Source organism: Solenopsis invicta, chromosome 16 (assembly GCF_016802725.1).
Source record: "Solenopsis invicta isolate M01_SB chromosome 16, UNIL_Sinv_3.0, whole genome shotgun sequence".
In the NCBI taxonomy this organism is placed as follows: domain Eukaryota; kingdom Metazoa; phylum Arthropoda; class Insecta; order Hymenoptera; family Formicidae; genus Solenopsis; species Solenopsis invicta.
This window is the reverse complement of record NC_052679.1, coordinates 24,157,778-24,179,645: the sequence shown is the minus strand read 5'-3', so window position 1 is coordinate 24,179,645 and position 21,868 is coordinate 24,157,778. Positions and strand designations below refer to the sequence as shown.

At 28.2% G+C, this 21,868-nt stretch overlaps 2 protein-coding genes across 4 annotated transcripts; one reads left to right on the top strand and one right to left on the bottom strand.

The window, feature by feature from the left end:
• The first annotated feature begins 1,093 nt into the window (after window positions 1-1,093).
• Window positions 1,094-2,886, top strand: LOC105202819. 3 transcript variants are annotated; one of them, XM_039459197.1, is made up of 3 exons: window positions 1,094-1,258; window positions 1,446-1,542; window positions 2,052-2,886. In XM_039459197.1, the coding sequence occupies exon 3, from the start codon at window positions 2,057-2,059 to the stop codon at window positions 2,804-2,806; it is 750 nt and encodes a 249-aa protein (XP_039315131.1). In that variant the 5' UTR covers window positions 1,094-1,258; window positions 1,446-1,542; window positions 2,052-2,056; the 3' UTR covers window positions 2,807-2,886. The 3 variants fall into 3 exon arrangements, with proteins under 3 accessions (XP_039315131.1, XP_011169809.1, XP_011169807.1); XM_011171507.3 differs by having other exon boundaries at window positions 1,094-1,269; XM_011171505.3 differs by lacking the exons at window positions 1,094-1,258; window positions 1,446-1,542 and adding an exon at window positions 1,585-1,657.
• A 4,765-nt stretch (window positions 2,887-7,651) lies between these two features.
• On the bottom strand, window positions 7,652-19,849 carry LOC105202821 (cytochrome P450 4C1). The gene is made up of 11 exons (XM_026134988.2): window positions 19,701-19,849; window positions 14,943-15,123; window positions 14,690-14,802; window positions 13,059-13,149; window positions 12,064-12,258; window positions 11,549-11,615; window positions 9,638-9,764; window positions 9,459-9,540; window positions 9,261-9,373; window positions 8,905-9,142; window positions 7,652-8,531 (listed from the first exon to the last, which is right to left on the bottom strand). The coding sequence occupies exons 2-11, from the start codon at window positions 15,112-15,114 to the stop codon at window positions 8,191-8,193; spliced, it is 1,539 nt and encodes a 512-aa protein (XP_025990773.2). The 5' UTR covers window positions 15,115-15,123; window positions 19,701-19,849; the 3' UTR covers window positions 7,652-8,190.
• Between the last annotated feature and the right edge of the window lie 2,019 nt (window positions 19,850-21,868).

The following is a 21,868-nucleotide window of genomic DNA, read 5'->3' as shown; positions in this document are numbered from 1 at the left end:
CGGTATCTTGATCTTTCATATCTCTTCTTCATTTCGAGTAAATTTCATAATGATAAGTACTCACGTAACAGTTAAATAACTGAACCAAACACTTAAATTATTTGAGTTTTCCAGTGTCACTTATGTTTGAAACATGTTGCACTGTGAACGGCGCTTTTACAACTGACAAGGTAGAACAAAGGCTTGCATTTAAGAGTGGATAACGCCTGTGATAGATATCGTAGCTAAATGCAAACAGACTTCTTTTCATTTCTTTATAATTAATTATAAGTTTTATATCAAATTTTGTCATCATTATTATAAAACACTTTTTTTTCTTGCTTCATTTTCATTCAAGACACACTTTATGTTTATTAAGGATAGTAATTAATGGCTTTTATTTGATGGGATACATAGTTTAGGACACTCTCTCATCAACTTATCGTTTTATTAAAATAAATGCGTATAAATAAGAAATACGTGTCTTACAAGGAAAGGCATCGAAGTGTCCGCCTCAGATTTAAACAAGTTTTTAATATGTTGTAGTACAGATAAGAATAAGAAACACGTATTTTTTTATACGTGCCCGTTTGCACTTTTAGAGGGTGAAACACCCTTTTGAATAAAATCGATTTTTTTCTTTCGAAGCGTATATTGTCGAAATGATAAGAGATAGAGAAAAATGTTCTTAATGAAAGTTGAATGACTCAAAGAGTACTTTATAACAACAAAATATTTTTTTATTTTTTTTACACTTTTTCCCATCATTTACCTATTTTTTTCAAAATTTTTATTTTTTTTATAAGCAAAATAAAGCTTATTTTATTACGAATTCAATGGTATATGATAAAGTTATGTTGCAATATTTCTATTTTCCAAAACTAATTAAAAACCTCTCTATAAACATATGGTAGGTGTACTTCACGTATTATGTTTTTCTCGCATTTTTCCGTAATGCATAATAAAAACATTTCGAGGACAGTCTAACAAGAAAACGCAGACGTCGAGTAAAACATTTACGTCACTCTTGAATGTATACACGTTAAAGTCAATACTGCCAGGACGTAAACATTCTATTTCAAGATAAGAAATGATTCAAAGTGCACGCACCAGTAGCGTGGTTATGCATATTTCTACACTACTCGAATTTAACAAACACATTAATTGTAGAAAAGTAGTATAAAAGCAGTATAAAAGATAAAATTTCTAACTAATTTTTGAATTAGTTTTATGTTAGTTCTCTTGTGGTTAGTTGATGAGCTAGCGTTAGATAGTAAAGGTATGGAATGTGTGAGTAACAATTTTTTGTAATCCAAGTCTCCTTATCTGTAAAACGCTGAAGAAAACAAATGTTCTAGTCAAATCATATAGACCAGTAAATAAATGTTTAACTCATATTAATTACATATTATTTTGTACACAAAAAATTAATGTCTTACAACACCGTAATTGTTGTTATTCTTCAGTGTGTTGTCGTTTTATTTTGAAGTAACCAAGGGAAATATAATTGCAAAGAAATGTCAGAGGTAAAAATAAGAAGACATGAAGAATGTTCGAAGTAAGGTTAGTATATAACGTAAACATATATTGTTAGAACAGTAGTATAAAATGCTGTCGTTCCGCGAGCATCAGTTTAGTATTCTTGATGATTTTGTTGTGTATTAATTGCTACAAATTTGTAAGTAGAATAATATTTTTAATATTTTTAATTCTTAAAAATTACATAATTATTTTATTTATTTAAATATTGTTTATTACTTTTACAAAACCTTAATTTGTCATTAATTGGGATATTCACTTTATTCTTATTTGATATGTTTTTATTATAGCTTTGCAGAGAAATACCTTGTGGAACTCTTTAATCTAAGAAAATTTTTATTTTCTGACAAAAAAAAATTTCAAAATATGTACAATATATACGATGCTATATTACTTTAAAAATGTAAATTAACTATTGATCTTTAATATATATAATATAATATCAATATCATAAGCAAGAAAATAGAGTGCGTAACTACCTTTCAAATATAATTATTAGTTTTACTTTAAACATATTTGTTTATCATTTTTAGATAAAATGCAGTTCAATCCTAGAAACGTAATAACGCTGCTAATGAGTGATTCATTTTTAAATATGCCTCAAACTCCTACTATCGAAATAGAAATAGAAGTAAAACAGAAAATAGAAAATTTGTTACAAAGTATTTATGAAAATGAATTGATAGTAAAAGAAGAAGTGTCTCTGGATTTTGAAAATTCATTTGACACTTTGGAAACAAATTTAATAACAAACGAAGAACGGCACGAAGCAGATCAACCTGCGTACGATGTAAAGGAAATAACATGTGCAAATGATATAATTCCAATAGAATACAAAAGAAGAGCTGTTGAATATTGGAGACATGATGAAGCAAGTCAACCTACGTACAATGTAAAGGAAATGACATGTGCAAATGACATGATTCCAATAGAATACAAAAGAAGAGCTGTTAAGTATTGGAGACGTGATGATTCAGTTAGGCCAAAATCGTTTGAGAATGTAAAACATAGATTTCGAAAACTCACATCACCGCGCGAGTTACGACGATGGCGGGAACAAGTGAACAGAGGTGGTACCAGACTGGAGAAGCTGAAAGAAATTTCATCGTATACGTTAGATAAATTCAAGGAAGCAGTACAGAACGGCATTATTATTCATGACACTGATATTGCTCGATGGGCGCTGAAAGCACAACAGGAAATTAACTGTCCAGGATTTACAGCATCACCTAGTTGGATACTTCGATTTAAAAAATCTTTGAACATGACTATTTATGACGCAAAATAATACTCAATTCTGGGAAAAAAAGAAATAAGGCTTTATCACTTTTAAATAATAAATATTAATAAAGAATTTTTTTAATGACTTCATATAAATTTCATTTATAGAATATAAAAATATTTACAATCTTTTATTTTTTATTTATGCTTCCAACTTTTTCTTAGAGATAATTAATTTTAAACAATAGTCTTGCAATTAATATTCTGCCGACATGTATTAAATTCATACAGTAAAGTAAAAGTACAAGAACGATACGCAAATAAAATATTGTATTATATATTACACATCTTTTATTAAATATTTCAGAAATCATTTACATTTATTGCATTAATTCGATTGCGAATAATAAATTAAAATGTATTACTAATGTAAAAACTAATTGCATTTTGTTTTTGTTTAGAGATTATTTTTATTTAATTCTTATTTGTTTTAAATAAAGTTTTAGTTAAAAATTTTGGAAAATTATTACATGATACTTAAAAAAAAAAAAAATTTTGTTAGAAATTTTAAACGGCTCATGTACAACACTTTTTTATATACTTGGCGTACATTTTGTTTTTTTAAAAAGATTTTTGTTAGGGTTTAAAATAACATTGTTATTTTACCTTGAATTATTTTTTTACGAAGTTCATTTTCGTCAGTTGATTTCGCTGATGTGGCCAACAGCAACATTTTTTTCGGTGGAATTTTGATTCTCGTTTCTTTCATTAAGTTCTTTAGTTCTTACTTCGATTTTGTAAAATGTAAAATACATAAATATGTCCATAAATAAAGTTTGAGCATTATATTTTTTACAAATATTGTGACGAGTAGTCTGATGTTTATGATATTTATAATGTAACGAGAAACAAGAATAAATGTAATAATATTAAGTAGTGGTGTATTAGATTCTGACAATCGAAAAACCCAAGAATTTTAAAACAAAAAGCAGATCTAACAAAATAGAGCAAATATTTGAAACATTTAATATATTTTTTTTATTTTTAATAACTTTTTATAATTATAATAAAATTTATTTATAATTTTATTCATCATTAGACATTGTGAAATTTCAGTATTCTCGATTTTTGTTTATTGCCGCCACAAAAAAAGACTGAAACACGGCAACAGAAAAACATATATTCCTTTTTCTGTTTCGTACGGAATAATTAAAATTGAAAAAAATGTGCTCTTCAAAGACCGGTTTCTATAATAAGCAGATTGTGTCCATGATAAAACATTTTACAGCGCTTATAAATGTAATTTATAATTTTTATCAATAAAGCTTATTATCTCTTGTAGTAATGTTGATAGCCAAACACATGGGTATATTTGACAATGTACTGTATTTGCAGAAACATACTCATATATTCTTTATCCACAAATGTCAATAAATACTAATACACCCAATAAATTCAGACAAAGTTTTTGTTATAAATTGCTGAAAAAAATAAACTTAGATTTATTGTATAAATGCATATTTATTGTGCGTTTGATAATGCGTATGCGTGTACGTAATTCCGATTGATTATGATAAAATTTGATAGAATACCTATTCGCATTTGCAGACAGATCTTATTACTGATAGATGCAAATAGAAGCTTACAGGATTTTGTATCAACATTTTTATCAATGCGGATATATTCTGACATATGTAGATTCATTCTCATAGATATGGATAATTTTATCATCCATATCAATCGGTTGCAATCAGGAATTTCCGGCAGAGGCAGAAAGTAATAGATTTATCGAAAATGTTAAATATTATATTACCCGTTAAATATTATATTATAAACTTACTAAAAGTGAAAACGGGCACGTATAAAAAACTACGTGTTCCTTATTTTTATCTGTACTATAACGTATTAAAGGCTCGTCTAAATCTGAGGCGGACACTTCTGAAGATTTCCTTATAAGATGTGTTTGAACGCTAGGATCGATGATATTCCATTGGAAGTGGTGATAATATCGATAATTATAAATATTATGGTACGGAGTCAACAGAAAGTTCTTATAAAATATCGAAATAAGCACCGTCAAGGAATTCAGTGTCTTTGTTTAAATTTATGATACTTTTTTGTTCTTTTATGTATATTGTTTTTGATATAAATCTTTTATAAAAGTTTTTCAGTGTCCAAAATTTGTCTATTATCCCAATTAAATGTGTGATGCTCTTTGACAACTGAATATTTCGACGGATCTAATCTGATATTATTTTTGTATTCTCTGATTCTTGTGCCTAACTGTTTCTTTGTTTGTCTAATATACGTCGCATCGCAATCTTTGTAACATATTTTGTAAATTACATTATTCTTATTGTTATTATTGTTCTTGTCTTTATTCACCTTGACATATTGATTTAGTTTGTTTAGGCAACGATATCCCACAATGGTTTCAGATTTATCAAACATCGCTGTTAGGTTTCAGAAACATTTTTAACATATGGAAAAACTGTGATGTTCTTACTTTCTGTCGAGTGAGCCGTACCATTATTATTACTATCCGAATAATTAAGTTTTTTTTATTATATAATTATTTATTTTATGATTGATTGTATTAAATATGAGTTGCAGCGGACAAACGTTGTCCAGTAATATTCTAATAACTAGTTCTAATAACTAGTTTTTTTGATGATGTAGGAGAATAAAGAATATTTAACGGACAGAGACAAAGATCGGAGATCGATTGTCGTTGGTTGTTTTCGACAAATCGTAACCAACTGCCGCGACCTTACATGTTGTCGAAATTTAGGAAACGAGAGCGCGAGCAGTCCGCTGTGAGTCGTAGGATCGTACAGAGATCTGTGTAAAAGACAGTGAACAGAGACAGATTAACGAGACAAAAAAAGACAGAGTGTATTTCAGAGTGTAAATCGGAGATGGCTACGAGTTCAAAGTTTCTTTTGTATAAACTATTTTCGAGACACGATTATTGTTAATTTAACGACTAAAGTGGCAGGGCTTGCTTTACATGTAGTATTATTAACTTAATTAAATCACGGTTTATAAAACATCTTGTAACTATCATATCAATTCCATCTTTATCCTTATTAAAATCATATTATACTACAATGGTACGAGGTGTGATCAAAAAGTAAGGTGACTTTTTGAATTTTGCGCGCTCTGTACACTCTAATTTCAAAATTTTTTTTTTTGTGTTAGTACACTTGTCACGATCATATGTTCACAGTTTTGACTATATAGCATGTGTTGTTTTTATGTGAGAGGCATAAAGGTTAGATTCGTGTTTGCGTGCTCGGCGATTTTTTGCTGTTGAAAATAATGGAGCAGAGAATTTGTATTAATTTTTGTGTAAAAAATGGTATTAAGTGTTCAAAAACTCTTGAAATGTTGACAGTGGCGTACGGTGAGTCAACTTTGACCAAAAAAAATGTTTATAAATGGTATAAGTTATTCCAAGAGGGCCGAGAAAATGTTAACGATGAACCTCGCTCTGGACGCCCCAGCACGTCAAAAACCGACGAAAATGTTCAGGAAGTGAAAGAAATTGTGTTGAAAAATCGTCGAATCACGATTAGAGAAATAGCTGATGATCTTAACATATCGTTTGGCTCATGCCAATCAATTTTAACGGATGTTTTGGGTATGACACGTGTGTCAGCGAAATTTGTTCTAAAACTGCTTAATTTTGATCAGAAGCAGCGTCGCATGAACATCGCCCAAGACATGTTGAACGACGTCAATGATGATCCTGATCTGCTCAAAAGGGTTATAACTGGTGACGAAACATGGGTATATGGTTATGACGTCGAAACCAAAGTCCAATCATCCCAGTGGAAGAGCCCAGAAGAGCCAAGACCGAAAAAGGCACGCCAAGTTCGTTCGAATGTGAAGGTTTTGCTCACAGTTTTCTTTGATTACCATGGCGTTGTGCATCAAGAATTCCTACCACAAGGTCGTACAGTAAACAAAGAGTATTACCTTGAGGTTATGCGGCGTTTGCGTGAATCAATAAGAAAAAAACGTCCGGAAGTGTGGAAAGAAAATTCATGGATTCTGCACCATGATAATGCACTTGCGCACACGTCGTTACTAGTGAGTACCTTTTTGGCCAAAAACAATACTATCATCATGCCTCAGCCACCGTATTCACCAGACTCGGCCCCATGCGATTTTTTCCTCTTCCCAAAATTGAAAAGGCCTATGAAAGGACGAAGATTTGCGACAATTGAGGAGATTAAGGCTGCATCGCTGGAGGAGCTCAAGGCAATACCCAAAAGTGCATTTCAGAAATGTTTTGACGACTGGAAAAAGCGCTGGCACAAATGCATTGTATCAGAGGGGGATTATTTTGAAGGGGATAACATAATTTTAGATGAATAAATAAATATTTTTTTATAAAAATGAAAAGTCACCTTACTTTTTGATCACACCTCGTATATTGGGTAAGATAATAGTAATGCTTTGTCAATTAAATTGAAAATTGTTCCTATTTTGCGGACGTTGGGATGATTAGAACAATAGGATAAAACTCTGCCGCAAAAATATTTAGGCATGGCGTCTATGTAAACGATATTTTAATATACTTGTCATCTTTTATTGCACGGTTATTTTGACCTGTTTATGAAATTTAATTTGTTACATACGAGCTTTAATTGGATTGTATTAAGTATGTAAAAAAATGTTTAAAAAATTGATTTTTTTCACCAAAAAAGTAGAACTTAGCCTTAAATTATTATTGGAATTTGTTATCTACTGACAGTCAATTGTTTGGAATTTTTTAATATTATGTTAATGGCAAAAGGATTCAGCATATATACACACACAAAAATATTTAAAAAATAAGTAACTTAACAGTATAGGGCTCAGAGGATTAAACTTGTAAGAATAATATCGGTATATTAGAGCTGACTTTGGTTGCTCGTGTGTAACATTTAACTTTATTATTCAATAAAATTAATAATGTAGACGTTTTGATCCTATGCTTTGGATCATCCTCAATACAAATTATTAATAATTATACAATAATTACAATTCTAAAAATGCGCAATAATTAATAACCAAATCTTTATTATCATTACCTATACATTTAATTATAAAATGTTTTGACTTTAAACATTTATTAATGTTTATCGTCATATTGTAAAAAATATGAATCTTTTGTTTGTATTTCATTTGTATCGTCAAAACTATTTTGTTAGATTAAAATATTCTACCTGCAGGCGAGATCCCGAATTTTAAACAACAATTATAACGTATTGTTATTATCGAAACTTGATTGCATTAATAGGTACCAACATCTCAATTCGATTTTTGTGATATTTAGGCAAAAATAGCATATATGTGGATATATATGCAAGAATATATGCATTATGTACATATACGTAAAAGATTAACAAGAAAGAGTTATAAAAATTGCATATAAAAAGCATATATTTGCTGATAAACTGATCATTTCTTGGGTGTAAAATGCATGAGTAATTCTTCGCAGGGTCGCAAAACCAAAATGTCACCATATCGGATCGTGTCCATTGTTTTCACACTTTTTACCCTCCATTTTCTGAGAATAGTAATCACTAAGAGTTTCAGTTCCTGTTGAGCGAATCTCATGCCTACACAGTTTCTCGGTCCAGCGCTGAACGGAACGTATGCATACGGATTTCTATCTTTCGAGTTCTCTGGTAGAAAGCGATCTGGATCGAACTTCAATGGATCCGGCCAAACCTCTGGGTTCCGATGTACAAGCACTATTGGCACTGAGACTTCATGATCTTTCGGAAGAATATGGTCATCTAAAATAAAAGAAATAAATTGACTATAGACTGCATTCACCACGATTAATAATACACGAAATACATAAGAAAATATATTCATTTTCTGTATTCGTATAATTGCTTTTGTGATCTAAAAATTAAATTTTATGTAAAATTATAATGTAAGTTTTGTTGTTGATCTGAAAAATTATCTACAAGTATTTTTAGAAAAATTATTTTAGTTTTCTTTAGTAAAGAAAACAATAAGAGCATTATTTACGAAGTTTTAAAAGTACCAAACCTGAAAAAACTACCTTAAAAAACATTATTAATTGATTTACAAACAAATTCACACGTTTACAAAACAAATTCTTTAAGATTTTCTTCTTAATAGGTAAGTAAAATGTCTTACCTAATTTTACATCTTCTACTAGTTCCCTCGATATTACATTTGCACTCGGAAATATTCGGAGCGTTTCCTTTATAACTCTGTCCAGATATTTTAATAGTGGCAGCTGCTTTACAGTGGCTGGTGCTTCCGAATCTCCGAAAACCTCTTCTAATTCTTCGTGAACTTTTTCCTGATGATCGAGATTATTGCCCAGCAGAAAGAGTGTCCAGCATACAGCTACTGAAGTTGTGTCGTGTCCCTATTATCATTTTCATATTATTTTACACTTGCATAAATATATTATCGAGTGATATAGAAGAAAATATTGTATTGAGATAATTAAAATATTTTATTTTAATTTTAATTTTAGACATTACCCCAAACATAATCGTGTCCACTTGCGATCTCAACTCATCATCAGTCATAGGTGTATCGTCTTTTGCGTTTTCTTCTAATAATAAATCTAAAAACGCTGTCTTCTTCTTCTTACCTAATATAACACATTTTATTAAATAAGAAAAAAGAAGAAAAAATACGTAAAATATATGCTGCATAATTATAATTTACAATAATACCTATGTCAGATTCATCATCTTTATTTTCAAGTTCCGTTTTGCCAGTTTTTGATTGTCGTTCGAGCTTTTTTTTTTTTATTACCTAGAATTTATCATGTATATTGTAAATGTGTAAATTTTTTAACGATATCTAAAAAATTTAAATTTTGATACTGTTTTAAATATGTGCCTTTTTTTACCTCATCAGCAAATTCGTGCACTATTTTAAGCGCTGTTTTATATTGTTTTCCTGTAGGCGTTAAATAGTATAACCAATCAATCCAAAGCCACGGTTGAAAAGCTCGAGTCATTATTAACTCGGCTATTCTAGAAATTTTAAAATACAATTTGCAATTTATTGAGTTGGAAGTAAAATTTAACTCATATACGTTGTTCTTGAAGAATATCATCAAAGCGGAGAAAGAAAAGTGAACTATTCCAATAGATGCGCAGTGGATTGTAGGTAATAGGAATCTCGTCAATCATTCAAATTTTGATAATATTTTCAAAATTCAATATAGTCGCCAGAGTATAATAGTGCAACAGTTTGCTCCACAAGTGAGCTCAATTTTTAATCAATTAAGATTCATAGATCTCTGCCCTTATGCGCAACGTTTCACCTTTCTTTTTACATCAAGGGTAACGTAATGCACTAATAATGTGCTTGTGAAAATTGACATTATATACAGGATCTTCCAAAAGAGTGGAAAACCTTTAATATTTTGGAAACTAACTAAGCAATTTTGAAAGTATTGTTTCAGAAAAAAGTTGCAGGATTTAAAAAGATCTATTTACTGATTCTATCATTTTAATCTTGTATGGCGTTAGTATGATTTCATCATGGTTACATCGATTTTCTTAAATTAAATTTTTTACTTGTGATTCCAGAATGTAATAGCTGGTGTCAAGAGCTTTTCAAAATACTACAACAAAATTGATTTTTCTTTGTACTTTCTGAGTTATTAGTAGACTCTGGATTTTCCGCCGGCCGACGTACACCCACGGTCATCGATTCTGTCCCTCGAAAAATTTTCCAAACTAAGAAATCGCTATTTTTCTATACAGGGTGATTCAGAACGACCCATGTGACCCTGTAAAGACGTGTTCTTGAATAAATTCTGAGACGATTTTTCCTGTACGAAAATTTTGTCCAACGCTTACTTTTTGAATAATAAGAGGATAAAGTTAGCGAATCACGGGCCGTGTACACATGGTAGACAAAGGCGGCGCAACTCACCGACCGACGCGGGCGCTTACCCGTGTTGGACGGTGAGTTCCGCCGCCTTTGTCTACCATGTGTACACGGCCCGTGATTCGCTAACTTTATCCTCTTATTATTCAAAAAGTAAGCGTTGGACAAAATTTTCGTACAGGAAAAATCGTCTCAGAATTTATTCAAGAACACGTCTTTACAGGGACACATGGGTCGTTCTGAATCACCCTGTATACTTACAGTTCATGATTAACGTAACGACCAATAAGCTCTAGTCGTTACATTAATCATGAACTGCGAGTATGTAGAAAGATAGTGATTTCTCAATTTGGAAATTTGAGGGACAGAATCGATGAGCGTGGGTGTCGACCGTAGGCGCAATTCAATGTCATTTATTTTCATCGGCGTTCCATCCATGCTGAACTGCTGTGCCGACTTGATGGGGAGAACTAGCTACGGTTGACTCGATCTGAGAACTTTAATCCGGACTATAGTTATGAGGCTTAAAGCATACTTAGCTATAGCATACTTTCAAGCATCTTAACTCGGTAAGTTCTTAATGATAAGTAACTTTATTATTACATAATGTGTTGAAAAGTTGTTGACACCTACTATTAGATGCTGGAATGAAAAAGAGAACGTTTTGTAAATAATTATTGTGACCTTGATTTGACCAAGACAATACCACCCAAGGTCAAAATGATAGGATCAATAAATAGATCTTTTTAAATCCTATAACTTTTGTCTGAAATAATTTTGTCGAACATGCTTACATTTGGAAATATTAAAGGATTTTCATACTTTCGGAAGACCCTCTCAAATTAATCCTTAACATTATTAAGTATTAAAATACTAAGTGTTTTATTAACAATAGCAATATAAAAATTTTGGAACTTACTCCTGTACTGCTTCGATATATTTGGATGAGCCTTCTTGAGCACGTATATTTATACCCATTGCCGTCTCTGCAATATAATAATTGCAAAATAATTGATATTTTTGATACCTTTGCTACTTCGTTTACAAAGCTACATATAAACTTATAATTTATTACTTGTGAAAACAACAATATTTCAATCTGGTCTGCTTTCTCAAGAAAATTTTGCTAAATAAAAATTTGCTTATAAGAATAAAAATTCGCATGAATCACAATAGTCTAACATAATAGATCTGATATTACACTGCTACTACTTTAATAATATAATAAGAATTTCTTTATTATTACAGCGAAATAATTTGCAAATTTAGTAAAATTTATATTAATAGATTTAAATATATATGTTTATATCTTTCTTAGTATTCATAAAGTGAATAATAATATTAATTGCAACGTATATAATGTATTATGTTGAAAATACTTTTTTTGAGAAAAATATTGTAATTATACATGTATCTTAAGAAATAACACATTACCGCAGATAATATCAAGAGTTGCGTTGACAATAAGAGGGTAAATATTAATAGGCTTCCCTGGATTTTCGTCCAATTTTTGTTGAATACAGTTTTTTAAAATTTCTGATTTTTCAGTCATAACCACAGCAAATTTTTCCAATATACTGAAATGGAATGTTGCCCCGATGAGTTTTCTATCGTGGAACCATTGTTTACCTAAATCAGCATTAAAATGTTATATATTTATGTTGTATAAATATCGTAAAAGCTACAAAATTTGTTGAAACAAACAGAGAATAAATGGGTCAGAAAGCAAAAGGAAATGTACTTATTTACGATAATAAATATAAATATATTTGCATAATCATTAAACTGATTATTCATCATTAAATCGATAAACTGACCGTTTCAACTTACAAATAGTCTTAGCTGTATTAATAAATAACGTTAAAATTAAAAAATTTAAACGTGCATATTTAAATAAGCATAAATGTACAAATAAATAAATAAAACGGATATGTCAAATTATACAGAAGATTACATCAAAATTCATCATGTCAAATAAAATAAAAGTTATATGTTGATTTGCAAATTTTACATAATAAAGGTTGAATTATTTACGATTACTAATAAATTTTTACGATAGAATGCGCGATTCTTGACTCTACGTGAGAATAGTTTAAGTTCCATTTATAAAACAATCAGTGGTTTTTCAAATGTGATCAATTAATGATATTCAATAAATGTTTATATATTCTCAAGTAGTACACAAGTATGTTAAATAAATCACAAGGACTAAAATGTATTGTTACGTTACAATATAAATACATATATGTCTTTATTGAACAGAAAATAAAACTTGTTTTTTACAGTTTATCTAAATATTTTTATGAATGACACTTTATGCATAGCTTATTAAAACATAGCAAATAAGCTGCAATTTTGAATAAAATATTAAATTTATAAAAAATATGTACATATAAAAAATGATTTATACAATTTTATTATATATTCACCTGTAGACATTACAAGTCCCTTGCCCAACCAGGATTCCAGCACACTATAACGCTCCCCTTTTGTGATATTTACAGTGCTAGGAAAAATATGCTGTAAATTTTTGAAAAGGATACAAATTAATATGTAGAAAAATATATATATAACATATTTTTATGACTGCTAATATCATTTGTCAAAAAAAGTTTTACTGAACCTGTGAATTCTTTATTTTATTATAATGACAATGTTTATTTAACAATGACAGCTTTTTATAAAATTAAACCATACTTGTTAAAGAAAAATTATATTATAGAAAAAATTACTTGAAATAAATTCACACAACAAAACTTTCAATATATTTTCTACCCTCTCTTTACTAATAAACAAATATATTTACAATATACGTAATAATTATACAATAATGAATTTTGATTATTATGTATAACGTAGTATCAGTATCAGTATTAATAAAATAATATCAGTATTAATAAAATAAATAGAGTTCTTACTCAATAAACTTTCTCATCCTTATATTTCTCTCATTGAATTGAAATTCCATTTAAGAATAAATTGAATGATTGAGAACGTTTTATAATTGTTCGAGAATGATTTATTTTTATACTATTATTTTAAAAAGATGTTTTTTTATCATGATAATTACGACGGTTATTTAAATGTATGATATATTAAAGAAAGGTCGCTAATATTAACATATCACTTTATTTCTTGATTATATTATTTAAACTAAAATTGAAAAGTACATAAACGCAAATAGATACTTCAGAAACATAAATATAAACTAAAAAATTTCTTATCCGATGGTTGCTACTTATGTATCCAGAACTAGCAACACTGATGTTGCTATGCAATTCTTTGTAAACAACACAAATAGCGTCCGTATGACAAAATGTTTTAAGTATGTATACCGGCAAAAATGTTAAATGGTGCCTAGCAACACCAATGTTCCAAGTTCCGGATACATAAGTAGCAACCTACGTATTAGATGATGCAGTATTTTTTGTATCATTTCAAATTATGCAACGTTTAAGTTCTTTGTAAGTAATAATGAGTGTCTAACAAAATAAGGCAAATGCGACAAAATTTACAGTACTGCTGTATTTTCCTGTTTTTTTTACATGAGTCTTTTGTACAAAATAATGCAATGAGTATTTCTAGAGGCTATCCATTCTGATTTAAAATGTTTTTTTATTAATTTTTGTTCAAAAATACATTATAAAAAAATAAAAATGGCAAAATACAAATAAAACAATTTTAAGATATTACAAACACATAAAATAACCTAATGTTATAACATATTTACTATTGTTTAAACTGTATGCAACTTGCAAGAAATAATTGTAAGAGTGTTATTTTCGCATTTGAGAAATTTGTTTAATAACTGTTCTAATATAACAATTCATGGATACATAAATTATAGTTCCTTAATTCTTTTATTATCTAAACAAATTATGTTTCTATCCGTATTAATAAAGTTCAATGCTTACTTTTCGAGAACTATGGAAATGTTATTTTAGGAAAACTAATGTGTTGGTACTAGCGACTTTCCTTTAGTTATCACAGAAAAAAATAAAGAATCATATTTTTTAGGAACAACAAGATACTGACTGATAAAAGTTTGATATATTTTTACCTCTAAATATTCTGGTTTATACACGAAAATATACGGCTTGCCTAAGAACCATTGTATGTATATCCCTTTTTTGCATGTTTGAGCCAAATACTCAAAATCCTTCTTCAGGCGTTCTAGCAATTAAAATAATTAGTTTTTGTACCATTTTAATTATTATATAAATATAAATAGCACAGTTTTTATTTTAAGTAGTGTACGAATGACACTTGTACAAAAAAATAATGCAAATTAAGTTAAGCATTAAATACTTTACCCTCGGGTAGTATACTCATTGTCTCATATGCTGAACCAAAAGGAAAACTGTCGACTTGGGGAACGTTTTTAAGTTTTTGCCGTACAACATAATGAGAATGTACCATCAATAAAACTCGGAAAATCACAATAACGCAAAGAGTGAATATGAGTGCCAAAGAGATAAAATCCATTCTTGTAATCTGTGAACACTTCAAATAATTTAAGTTAGTAAATAAATAAATTTAATTAGATAGGATAAAGCAGAACTACATTAAGTTTATACCAAAACACTACATGGCTTACGTCGTTACTGTATCTCTAATACTGATTTGAATTATTGCTCGAAAATATTTTCAATTGCGATAAAGACGATAGGATGTATATCGGAGAAGATACTCCATATACCAACAAAATTTATCAACAAAAGCAATTGTTGACAAAAATAGTTACGAAAAAACTTGTGTCCATTAAGACATAAATGTAAAAAAATATATAAATGTAATTTATGTAATATTTATATGTTATATTTTATTCCAATTTTTATAATGATTTTGTGCTTAACATACATATATATATGTACAATATTTGTGTGGGGGTGTATATATGTAAACGCGTTAGATATTATAAGAAATAATTTTATTTTTAATAATTAAGCGCAGTATCACAATGCAAGTGATAGGCATACTTAATAGAATAAAATGACTGATTCTAATAAAATTAATAACAACATCTCAAACATTTACATTGTGCCATTGATTTTTAATGTAATTTTATGATAGAAAAATTATTTCTTATAATATTTAAAGCGCGCGGGCGCGCGCGCTTTCTTGATTAGAATACAAAACAATTGCTATCTTATGTAAGATAATATTTGTTTGTATTTTATTCTGTATTCTAAGTTTAATTCTAATAGGTTTAAAAATAAAAAAGTTAATTATTCCGTATTCGTGAAAATTGCTAGAAGTTGATATTTACATTTTATTATATATTATCGTGTTTATAAAAAGTATATGTAAAATGTAACAATGTAAAAATGTAACATCTTTCTTTTACAATATCTATTAAACTAATTAAACTGATTGACATTCATCAACGAGATGTTTATGGGTTATCACGAATGAGTATTCCTGTATGATCACAGAGGTCAAGCAACGTCGATAGTTTTGATCTTCAGTAAAGGAATTCTAACAAGTCTTAACTATAATATTGGTATCGTTTTACTATCGTTGCGCAAAAATTATAGAAATAAAGAAGAAAAGGGTAATATGGCACCCATTTTTATTTTATTGCATAACATTGTTTATAATTAATGTTTTCTATTAAAATTTGAATAATTACACTCGTCAAAGTGTTGTTTGACAGATTGATTCTAGACTCAAAGTAATGAAATATTTATTACTTAGGACGTGACTTATAAAAATCTAATGCACTGCATAATTAATGGAAGAAAAAAAATTGTTGTAATATGGTTATCCATAAAAATAATTTTTAAAAATTAGTTTAGTTTAAAAGAAACACAGTACCTTAATATAAAATTATTTATTTTTAAGGTTCTATTGTTAAAAATTTTTCTGATTTATAATTTTCCTGCGTTCAGGAACTTTAGAAATACCATTATAATTTTTATTAGAAATATTATTTTATCTCTGTTTAACATTAAGCAACAAGCATAAAATGATGTCTTTAATGTTTCTAAACACTGGTCTTTAGAATGACAATCGATTTATCGAAGAAATATTTTGATATAAAAATTTTAATAAAAATGTGTGTGATAATACACTCAATTTTAAGAATAATAAGAAAATATGTGTAATTAAAAGTTAAAAGTGTAGAGGAGAAGAAGGTATTATGGCTACTATCGACAATATGGCTACCCCTATTATTTCCGTTATTAGGTGACGTATTCTAACAATTTTTTATAGAGTTATTTGTTTAGTATTCCGCCGTTTTTTAGTGATGTTAATATGCCAATACATAATGGTATTTCTAAAGCTTCTAAACGCAGAAAAATTCTAAATTAAGAAAATTCTAAACAATAGAAAATTAGAAATATACAATTTTGTAACAAAGTATTATGTTTTTTTTAAACTAAACTAATCTTTTAAAATTATTTTTATGGATAGCCATATTAAATAACTTTTTTTCTTCCACCAATTATGCAGTGTATTAGATTTTTATAAATCTCGTCCTAAATAATAAACATTTCATTAATTTGAGTCTAGAATCTGTGAAACAACACTCTGAGGAATGTAATCGTTTAAGTTTCAATAGAAATAAGAGCAAGCATGTATATTATTACATTAACGCGGAATTGATTTTTGCTTCGCTATGGCTTCATCAGCCGCTATAATCATAGATATATATAGATTGACTGAGTCTAATTTGTGACCCTGATTGAATGTCGCCATATTGGGAAGATAGTGCTAACGCTTGTGCATTTACTTGTAGAATTGGGGCCGTATTCTTGAAAAATAACGTATACAAAAATATACGAAAATATTATAGTATACGTTACACATATTATAGAGTGTCCTAGTATTTTTGTATACGTTATTTTTCAAGAATACGGTAGTTGTTTCTACTTTTTTTTGATGGCTTTTTTGCCTTAAAGCGTGTATTGCGCATGCGTGAACACAGTCTTTCACATATGATGACATTCAATGAAAAAACCAAAAATTGTGGCAGAGAATAGAACATCAGCAATCTATATATCTATGGCTATAATAAATATTTTAACATTAAAAAAATAGTTACATATTTAAACTGTCGTGCGAAGTCAAAATTTAAATTTATACAAAATTATAAGCTCTACTTACTAATTTCACATCGAGTCAAAAAAATTCTATAAAAGTACAAGATCTGAATAATAAAATTTTTATTATTTTCTGTTGTCATTACTATATAATTTCTTTCCATTATTTCTGTTGATGTTAGAAGATCTCTATATATTACATCTGACTATCTATCGACTAAATTCTATCTGTACCGAAATTTATATAATTTTTCTTTAATTTACATTACTACTATTTGCATATTATTGTAACTAAAGCAAGCTGCATATCAGACCAGTACTTAATTATGTGAATCTTCCTTACAAATTGACACTCATTGCGAAAAGAGAGGAACAAACAAACTTGTCGACAAATCGTAGTCAATTAAACTACGTGACTCCGCTTTTGCTTTTTCGCAAGGTCGTATCAAAACGTTCTAATCATAACAACGTTTCACAAGCTATCGTATATATCGAAAGATTTAAAATAACTTGATTTATTGCTCATCCCTGGTTTTGTTTAAGGCTAGAGTTTATGAATAGACGAGCGAAATAAAGCATAATATTAAAAACTTTAATTAATCAACTGTTAATAAGCTAATAAAAGTAACTGCGTTCGTTGGTGCGTAGAATTTACAATTTTATTAATTTAAAAACGGACGTTTTGACTTAGTTTTGAGTCATTTTTAGCTACAATTCCTTCTCTCTTGAGCGCAGATGCATACGGTTGCCAATTTACGAGCTCCTCTATGACCGGAAATTAATATTCCCATTAATAACTGTTCGTGGGTCTTAACTGGTGAATTACCCAACCGGGAACCATCTCGCAAACGTATGTAACTGCGTTCAAGAGAGAACAAATTGTAGCTAAAGATGACTCAAAGCTCAAAACGTCCGTTTTTAAATTAATAAAATTGTTAATTCTACGCACCAGCAACCAACAATCGCGGTTACTCTTATTAGCTCTTAATAGTTGATTATTTGACTATTTGAGAGTACTACACTTCGGTGTCTTTTATTGTAATTTCAAAACATTAATTTAATATTGTAAAACACATTTTTCCAAACATAAAGATAAGATGGTCTATAACGAACTTTGATATCTAACACTAATTTTTATGTGAATTTTGTTACATTTTTTCAAACTTTATAATAAAAAGTTTTTTTTAAATATTAAAAAGGACTTTTTTTCTGTACAATAAATGTTTTTTTTATAAAAAAGAAAATTTAATCCATTATTTTTAAAATATCTAAAAATGTGTTAAAATGTTTTTCAAATAACGTAAAAAATATTTTATAATTGTTTACTGATTAAGTTACAACTGAGGCACTCATCGCAGAATATGTAATGTGTATGATATAATAAACAAAATAAGTTGTAAATTTTAATTAAGTATGTAATTATTAACCTCTAAGCTTCCTTGGTTAAATCTTCGTAAACTCTACATCAATATCAAATTTTTCTTTATTTTACAACTCAATTCTCGTTTATTATAAAAGTTGTAAAAATAGAGTTGCGTACAGAAGTGAGTTAGGCAACAGAATCAACATACTGAAAAATTGTTTCTCAAACAGGTCGTCAAAATTTTTGCATACATTTAACTTTTGGAATTTTTTTTTGTATCTGATACAAATTATAAATTGTCAAAAATTGGTTTAAGCAAGGCTATTTATCATTCTTTTTGTTAATTAGTAATTAACGTTTTATATAATGCTTAAAAGATATGAGTTTTCGATACTTACCGTACGTTACATAAGAATAATTAATCTTTCTACAACACTCCGATATCTCATTACCACTTTTGATACTCGATTAAATATTGCAACTTGTACATTTATTACGATTTACGTTTTATGATTAATATTAGAAAAATTCGAGGAAAGATTAGACACTCTACTTTTTTCTTTCTTCGATTTAAATTTCAATCGTGGAATGAAACTATAAGATTTGCGGTATATTATTCCATTTTTTTATTTCGAGTAAATGCCACAATGATAAGTACTTACTTAATATTTAGATAACTGAATCGAACACTTTAATCACTTGAGTTTTCCAGTGTCTCTTATATTTAAAACATGCTACACTGTGGACGGTGCTTCTACAACTGACGAGATAGACCAGAGGCCTGCATTTAAAAGTGAGATAACGCCTGTGATAGATGTCGTAGCCAAATGCGAACAGATTTCTCTTCATACTTACAATTAATTGTAAGTTTTGTATAAAATCTTGTCAGCATTATTATAAAACACTTCCTTCTCTTGCTTTATTTCCATTCGAGGCACAATTTATGTATATTGAGAGAATTATGTATATTAAGAATAGTAATTAATAGTCGATTTTATTTGATGGGACACATAGTTTAGAACATTTTTTAATCAACTCATTGTTATATTAAAACAAATGTATAAATAAAAATATGTGTCTTATTATCACGGTTGCACAAAAATATATGATATTTATTTAATAAATAGTATCATAACAAATCATTATACAAGCTGATAAATATAAAAAAAATATTTTTGCTAGTGTTATTAGAAAACGATAAGCAAATTATTGTAAAAAACTAAAAATAAATAAAGCCGAGAATGAAATATATTAGACAAATGAAATATTTGCCTAAAAAGATTTAAAAAGGCTCAAAGAAAAGATAATATGATCTTTTGGATATATATTTTTGGATATATATATATTCATACAAAAGTATGATATCTTAACTCTATTAACTCTATTAAATCTTCGAAATTCTTATTATTGGTAGAATGACATTGACCTTTTAAAATTAAAAAGAAAAATGAGAAAAGTTTTGTCTCAAAAATGTTATAATTCCAAAAGAGTTGTTTTTAAAGATTTTTTTTTATAATACATGAAAATTCAGTATATATTGAATAAAAAACTTGTGATACTTTTGTTTGTCTATAATCAGATATCGTCACGTCGTATTTAAAGTTATATTTGAAGTCGTATTTAAAAATAATACTTTTATGATTTTCTGATTAAATACAGTATAGAAATACATAATACGAGTATAGAAATCAAATATAATAAATTTGTTGAAAAGGCTGACTCAAAATTAAACACAAAAATCTTTGCCTCTATATTTTGTGAATTAATAAGTAATGTAAATTATATTAAAATCTTACATAACTTACACTGTAGCTAAAATAATTTTTTAATAAACTACTAATTTCATCATGGGATCCTGTCTTCGTCGAGCCATTTGAGTTTCAGAGGAAAAAGACTATAATATATAGAATTTTATTATACTTATTAATTTAATTAAATTTTTTTGTATACAAAAATAATACGCAAACGTTTAAACATAATTATACAATGTCTATATGCAATAAATACATTGTAATGTTTATTTGTTTATAATTATGTTGTAAAACACATACATTTATTATACATTATTAAATGAAACAATAAGTTTTTTCATTAATATTTAACTATTATAGCAGAAAGATACTCACCGCAAGAGCAAAAATAAATTACGACTTTCTTTATATTATCGATATTCTAGTATTTTTAAATGTACAACATCATACTAAAGTTAAATGATAATTATACTATCTATATAAAATGCGTAAAAGATATAAATATATAAAATGCGTAGAGATCAAAGATCAAAGTTCGTAGATCGAACAAACATGAAGTACACACATACTCACGCACGCACGCACGCACAACAAAAGTAAATATAATAAGTCATTAATACAAACTTTGATTGTTACAAATATAAGTTGCCAAGATGTTACGCATAAAATTTTTTTGTATTTACATTTTTCTTGCCTAAGTAGAGGAGAGTTGCCAAATGTGTACCATTTCAGCTATTTTTTATTATTCCTTGCATTGGTGCAAATTAAAGCTCGTAATTTGACATTTTAATCATCCATTTAAATGTTAAACCTTTTATTAATAAAAAATTAATTAATAAGCTTTTCTGTAACACCTTGCGAACAGTGTGAATTAGAAAACCGACCATCTAAAATTTACCTGTGGTTTCTTACAAGATATCATCTTCGACATTACTAAATTTATGAATTAAAATAATTAAAAATAAAAGAAACTATTAACTAATATTTATTTTATTAGTAACACATCAAAAAAATTATCAAATATTCAATAAGTAATAAATAACAACAATGAAATTAAGAATATTGAAATAAAACTGGCT

What these genes read in the sequence shown, in the direction of transcription:
- LOC105202819 (XM_039459197.1), top strand. Translation starts at nt 2,057, where the DNA reads ATGCAGTTCAATCCTAGAAACGTAATAACGCTGCTAATGAGTGATTCA.
- LOC105202821 (XM_026134988.2), bottom strand. Translation starts at nt 15,114, where the DNA reads ATGGATTTTATCTCTTTGGCACTCATATTCACTCTTTGCGTTATTGTG. An exon ending in TATATCGAAGCAGTACAGGA is followed by an intron (nt 9,765 to 11,548) that starts GTAAGTTCCAAA and finishes TAAAATTTCTAG; the next exon opens with AATAGCCGAGTTAATAATGA. An exon ending in TGCACGAATTTGCTGATGAG is followed by an intron (nt 9,541 to 9,637) that starts GTAAAAAAAGGC and finishes GATAAATTCTAG; the next exon opens with GTAATAAAAAAAAAAAAGCT.